Source organism: Mixophyes fleayi, chromosome 3 (assembly GCF_038048845.1).
Source record: "Mixophyes fleayi isolate aMixFle1 chromosome 3, aMixFle1.hap1, whole genome shotgun sequence".
Lineage (NCBI taxonomy): Eukaryota > Metazoa > Chordata > Amphibia > Anura > Limnodynastidae > Mixophyes > Mixophyes fleayi.
Window position 1 is genome coordinate 168,135,303 of NC_134404.1, and position 7,394 is coordinate 168,142,696.

Consider the following 7,394-nt stretch of genomic DNA (forward strand, 5'->3'; position numbering starts at 1 on the left):
TGTATTTGTTTTGTTTTTTAATATTCACATCAGAATGTCCAGTATTAAAACTAGATCTTGTCTAAAGTTTCAAAGAAAAAGTTCCAACCATTGTACTGTACTATGTAAACAATGTAACAATACAATAATATGAAGGAGTGATTTAAATACTACACCTCTGCAATTAGAAAGACAAAGGATTTATTGAATACATTTACTTTTAAATTTAAATGAAGAAATACAGTCCCACCTGTTTTTAAAGGTTTTAATTTATTTTCAATTAGTTATGTTTTCATTGGATCAACCTATACACACACACAGCTTATATAGCAAAAACAGGCCAGTCAAGCTATATATATGTTACTTAGAGGACCTTTGGTGGAATCCTCGCAGTCATAACTGCTATCTTTGTCTAGCGCGGCAAGTACCATTTTATTTCTTTTTATTCTGAATATTGACACACACAGCTTAGCTTGCATGAGTAAATTACTACAAGCCACTACTGCCTCCAGTGTGATGGGACAGTGCCTCGCTTACGCTCTTTGCACCCTCCTCATTGAAGATGGCGCAGTGTGTGGAAAAGGGAATAGTGTGATGAAGGAGGAGCGGTGTGATGAAATGGGAGCAGTGTATTTAATTCTGCCCACTTCACTAGGAAGTGCTCAGATGCGGGAGGCTGCCATACACTCCCTGGAGTCCGGGAGACCCACCAGGAATCCGGAAGTCTCCCGGGCATTCCAGGAGAGTTGGCAAGTATTTTACAGGCTTCCTGATTTGCTATCTCAATTTGTCAGCAGGGAAGTGTAAATGGAATTTACCCGAATGTTGCTAAGTATATTTTAATGCCATAGCACGCTAATTAGATATTTCCTTTAGCATGCTTAATTCACCGAACTGAGTGCCATGTGTGTTCTTTGATATCAACAATCCATATCGTGAATGCATTTCTATTTTAATATACTGGATTTAAAGACGTGTATTGAAAATGTGCAGCTTCATTGACTGACTGCTATTCACACTCCAAGCACAAGGTGTCGCTGCGCATCAAATCAGAAAAAAAAAATCTGCTATAGTTTGCATCGGTTTCCAGGCTTCCGGGGCTGGAGAACATGACCTGAGTCCTCCATGTGTGTGTCACACTCTGTGTGCTGGTAGGTCTGGTGTCTAACTCTTATCGCGCTGCAGGCAGCATTACACGCTGCTCGTTTGTAGAAAGCAAACTCTCTTATTTTACAGTAGTTAGTTAGCAGGAAATAAATCCTGCTGATGTTATGTACTGTAAGCGGTCCAATATTTATTGTTAAAATGGCGATTTACAGCTGCATAGTTATGAGATGTTACTGTTTACGTTATACACACGCTCGTTGAACAGTATCGTCGGTGTGACAGGCTAACTGGTCCGAGTCTAGTTTCCCCCTTTAATATAAATGTATAGTTCACCCTGGCAAGTCAGTGACTCTATCCTGCGTACTGACCTCACCCTTAGTACAGATCCTCCTCAGCACACAAGCCAGTGCACTTGGTGGCTCTGCAATATGGGCCATGGCATGTAGGTGGCAACTGGCAGAGAGGGTGTCATTGCTTGGCTTAATGGATGGCATGCTTCTGGCTCAGTGAATTGGTTTTCTTGGAGGTACTTGGCAATGCTGTTTTTATCTCATTTGCCTGCTTAATAGATGGAATTAGTGGAGTTTCCTGGCACATTGATGATTTTGGGTTCACTTATAAACTTTGCCTAAAGCTGCACTACCACCTAGGTCCTAGGTAGATATTTTACTAAGGTACGCTCTACACCCAGCTGGAGCCCCCATAGATTGCTACATGCAGCCATTATCTTAGTGCTCCACCACTTGTGTAATAAAAAACTGGAAAATCAGTAAAGCTCTCCATCCTTAAATGGTCATAAATGTGGGGTGGGTGAGTGAGAAGACCCATCACAAGCTGCAATCTCTTGATTGTTGCTTTTGAATGGCTTTCCCGCCTACTTTTATCACTGGGGCTCCAGCTAGGGGAGGGGAGACATTGGAAAGGTATTTTTAGTGGTAGTGCAGCTTTAAGTAAATTTCATTACATAGGTTATTTGCCATTGCGCAGAGCATACTTATGTAATTCTGTGAAAGTTGTTTTAAAGGTGTAGCATTTGACTGGCATGTCATTTAGGGCATTGTCCCTGTGTATGTCATATTAGAAAACCCATAGGGATCGGCGTAGCCGCGTTTTCTATTGTCACCTCATATAGGCAACTAGCCGTTATGTGGCTTGTGTTAAAATGGATAAAACAAGATATTTAGTAGAAATTACTACAATTACAGGTTTTGCATGTAACTATAGAATACATACATTAATTTTATTCTTTTATCTGTAAAATATTTTCCCTCAATTTCATGCCAGATTTTTATTTTTTTTGTGACAAAATGAAAAAAATCAGACTGACATTAATACCTATTAGCTCATCAAGTCAGCGACCTTCAATGAAAGGAACAGCGTGTAATTAACAATCCTTAATAACTGTCCAATAAGGCTAACCACCCCATTCTGACAGTGACCAGCAATTGGGCTATTCTGACAGCCTCCTAATTGGGCTAGCTCTATTCACTGCCATGTCCTATACAAACTGTGCTGAAGCCAGTGTTTAAACTAGCACTCTCTCCTTTCACTCCCTCTCTTCAACTCGCTACAACTTGTTACTGTTACACCCCTGCATTGTTCAGCATTTGAAATCAGATTTAGGGGCATATTCAATTGTTGTTTTTCACGCCGCGGAAAGGCAACTACAGGTAATATGGTAATTTGTAGCTGGATTTCCCTGAGCCGCGAGCTGAAATCCAGTGAGTAAATTACCGTATTAACGTTTTTTCCGCGCACGATTACCGTAATAACGTTAATCGTGCGCGGACCGCAGGATTTTCGGCAATCCCGCCGACAATTGAATATGCCCCATAATATCTGATGCGAGCTGCGCTGAAGCCGGTGCAGTGACTTATTGTGGCAGCACACTGAGCTGGCTGACTGTCAAGATTTCTGGGCATTATTAGAAAATCAACCAACCAGCTTTGACAGCTACAATAACATCTATCCTTTAACAACATGCAAAATGCATTTATTTCATAAATATAAACCCAGTGGTTGAAGTGGTGGTATGGAAAATGAAAGTGAATGGAATTTGATAGTTTTACAATGACAGCAGTAGAAGTGGTGGTATGGCATACCAACGTATACCAGCCCGCTTTGACCCCCTGTATAAACCAATATTAAACTATTGTAAGATAAATGTCCACCATGGCCCAGTTGTGATTTTTAAACATGTCCTTAATGAAAAACACATTAACACCCTTATTCTGTATTAACTGTTCAGTCTTGTTCTGGCTCCAACATCATTGTCAGAAATAGGGTAAATGCACCACACTGAACTGTCATTTTATTTCTATAGTCTAAGCATATATCACCCTTATTAACATCATATTATTTTAGTGGTATACCATTAACTCACATTAAAATGTAATATTCATTAGCATATTAAGCATACATGTGAAACATGACATTTTATATTGCTCTGAACTTTGATTGTAAGGATACTGGAACAAAGATTGTTATCCTTATTGTTAAGTACCAATGAGTATATTCCTCTTACACATAAAATATACGTTTGTAGATCACCTTTTTACAACAGAAAACTAGATTTGCAAAGCAGATGTAATGTAATCAGTGTATTCTGTAAGCTCAGAAGAGGAGGGGTTAAAACATTCAATATATTTAGTTAGTATTACAATTTCTCATTTAGCTTTTTTTATGTGCAAGTATTGTGTTATAATTAGTTGGAAATTCCTGATAAAAATTCAAGTAAAATGTGTTAGTTAATAGTAAATGCAGTATATTATGTAAACAAATCATTGTTATTACGTGTAGCTGTAGATAGCTAAATTATTAACTTTATGACAAACCTGAGTTTATGATAATTATGATCAACAATTAATATGCTAAGGTGTGAAAGAAAGTGCTTTACAAAGTATACATGAATACAGTACAGAGTGCAATGTATAATATATGAAACAGAAGAGCAGTGACATGCTATTGATAGTATATAAGATAAGGCTAGCCATACATTATGTTATTGCAGCCCACATCTGACAACTGACTTGAAAATGCTCTATGTATGACCCAAAAACAACCGTGAAGCCAATAATGAGCCTATTGAAATCAAACATGGTAGCCAATAATGGAAAATAATCAACTTTACAGCAGATGACCACGCACAGGCAAAAAATGGTCATCTTCCCACCATACTAGCAGGCCCCAAAGTTGGTGCAAGTGGTCTGGCCGTGTGGGGCTAAGTTGATTTTGAAGGACTGTACGAATGGTATTTTGTGCATCTTTGAAACGAGAGATATCCAGAGATCTGGAGCGAGCAGCATTAAAGAAAAATATTAAGCAAGATGGACACATAAAGCGTCAGAAGAGCTCAGCAAGCAACATTATTTCAAGAGATTAAAGGACCATATTTTTATGTACCCCCATCCCTTGTAATAAATATCAAGCAGTGCAGAGATTCATAAACATAGCTTTTGCCTCGCTGTTTACTCAAGTGAACTCACACTCAAGCTGACAGTGACACTTCTGAAATGTAGACAAGGAGTGGAGCAGTTGAGAGCTCTATAAGAATCCTGCCATAGCAATATAATAGCATCTGCACTGATCGGAAAGGATGTGGCTGCTATTATATCCCAATAGGACTCTTATCAGATGAGTCCTGCAGCACCAGTCCCCTTGTGGTCTATAGGTAGGTGGAGGAGTGGATAAGTGATATTTAGCCATGGAGGTATAAGCTTGCTGAGAGCTGGAGGCGGGCTGCTAGTGTGCACAATTTGTTTCTTCAGGGCTTCTGGCTTAGTGCCATCACACTCAGGGGCAGAGAGGGCATTTAGTTAAAAATATATTTGCATTTACTGGGACATTAAGTTGAAGATGTAAGTTGTTGCAAGGAAGTGAAGATCCATAAAAGATAGAAGTAAGATTTAGAATGTTATACGTAACTATATGAAGTTAGTTGAGGGAATGAAATTAAATAGTTTCAAGAGAGTCATACAGCTCTCTGTATTGTGCACCACTCTGGGAATATTGAGGGGAATATAACCTCCGATTGGAAATTGAAAGTGTATGATTTGGTGACTAGGAACTGCGGTTCTGCCCCAAGTATAGCATGCGACTGATTCAATAGGATTCCGTTACTTTGTGACTTTGCATATCTGCCAAAAACAAAAATGCATTGCGATGGCCATACATTATGGTAGATTCGGTAACTATGGTGCCGGGTGTCCATCACCTTTGGAACAGTCATCGGAAGACATCATCCAGGTGCAGTACTGTTAACCTAAAAATCCGATCAGAAAATACATATGAGAAAGGCAAATAGTCTACTACTGTAAATCGCTTGGCATTTATACCTCAAGGTGTTGCCAGGATTCCCTACCTTCATAATGCCTCATGGATCAGAAGTGTCTTTGAAGAAATTCCTGCTGGGTCATGTACTTATAATACTGACTAACTGGACACAAGACTGACATTAGGCTGAATGGTACATGTATGCAGTGAAAATTCTCACGGCTACCACCACTTCCTCTAGTTCCTGTGCCATGCCATAGATTGCAAATAGGTATGCGTTCTTTCTCAATATAATGTGATTTGATCTTTCGATTCAATCCTAACATTTTGCACTGAATGTTGTATGAAGTATATGAGTGGTATGTATATTCCAATAAGTACCAATAAAACAAGCGTAATGTCTAAGCCATGTGAAAAAGAAAGTACACCTGCTGTGTTTTTACATATACAGACATAATTAGCAACCATTTACTCCTTACTATGTCTTAAAATTGGCTAATTGTAGTCTGATATGACAAATAACACGTAACAGATTTTACGTTGTCATTATTTTACATAAAGGAATCCACTATGAAGAAGCCATGCATGAAATGGTTATCTTATTAAATGTTCTGCAGCTAGATATCTGTTACACAGCGAACAGACTTGATTCCAGTAAAGGAGAGAAAACCTTTGAGGTGGTCCTTGTTAGATTAGCTTATGAATGTTGCCAATCAGTACCCAGTGTAACAATAAAAAGTATTGCTCTATACATCAATGCATGGAAAAGGTACAGAAATGGGCATCAATATGTGGAAGGAAACATTTTCATAAGACCTTAAAGATCTTTTTCTAATTTATAAATTCAATTTTTTTTCCCCAACATAATTTGCAGTATTTAGGAGAATCTACAGCATATTCTTATTTCACTAACTCATCCTTATTATTAATTTGTATGATTTAACATACATTGTCTCTGTTTACATTATTAGATCACAATCTAAATCCAGATCATTGAAGTTATTCCTATTTCTGTCACTAAAGATGACTTCATCATCCTCTGAGCCTTCGGGTATTAAGAATGATGCACCTAAAGAGAAGGGTCATCGGACACCTGGATTCAGAGGGGTGAAGACAACTAGTTTGTTCCGAGCTGTCAATCCTGAACTCTTTATAAAACCTGTAAGGAATAGCCTCTGTTAAATGATCTACAGTTATTTGTTCTAGACTAGACATACCATTATACAGTACAAATAGCAAATGCTCCAATTCAGTACCTGGTCACAATGATTATATAGTTTCTACAATACCATTGGCAGTGTTGTGGAGTGACCATTTCTAACATTCACTTTTGCTGTGCATGTAGGGTTTAGTTGTAATTCCTATTTTATATAAGAAAACTGATTTAATTTTTTTGTCTTGTTTTACAGAACAAGCCAGTTATGGCATTTGGACTTTTTTCAATTACAATCTGTGTTGCCTATATTGCTTATTTACATGCAACAGAAGAAAATAAAAAAGACTTATATGAAGCAATTGACAGTGAAGGAAACAGATACACAAGAAGAAAAACTTCTAAATGGGATTAAGTTGTAAAGATTGTCTCTGTCTCTCTGATTATTAAATGTTGGTCAAGTGACTGCAATAAAAACAAAATAAATAAATTAAGAGAAGTGTGAGATTACAACAGTACAGGCATATTGCAGGAAAAGTGGACCATATTCTGTACAGTGATAAAGACGTGGACAAAATACTATTTCAATTAAGAAGAACCCAGTCTGTGATTTTGTAATAATACACATGTGATTTTAAGTACCAACTCTAAATAATATCTATTCTAATGTCATAACTTCATCTACAGGGAACCATTGGCACTTGGGATTTAATGACATTGGACAGATGCTTTTCCAGTGAATGTCAGCCATATGTTGAGCACATATGACAAGAAGTCCATTAATCTTACACTGCAATAGAAAAGTTATCTATAGTTCTAGAGCAGCTAAGAAGCAATTAAAATTGATCCTTGAAACGGGGTAACAGCCCATGTGACTGTTCAT

General features: G+C 37.8%; 1 protein-coding gene across 1 annotated transcript; it reads left to right on the forward strand.

The window, feature by feature from the left end:
- Window positions 1–1,038: 1,038 nt before the first annotated feature.
- On the forward strand, window positions 1,039–7,109 carry SMIM8 (small integral membrane protein 8). Its single transcript, XM_075202742.1, has 3 exons — window positions 1,039–1,130; window positions 6,330–6,519; window positions 6,768–7,109. The coding sequence occupies exons 2-3, from the start codon at window positions 6,382–6,384 to the stop codon at window positions 6,924–6,926; spliced, it is 297 nt and encodes a 98-aa protein (XP_075058843.1). The 5' UTR covers window positions 1,039–1,130; window positions 6,330–6,381; the 3' UTR covers window positions 6,927–7,109.
- Window positions 7,110–7,394: the final 285 nt, after the last annotated feature.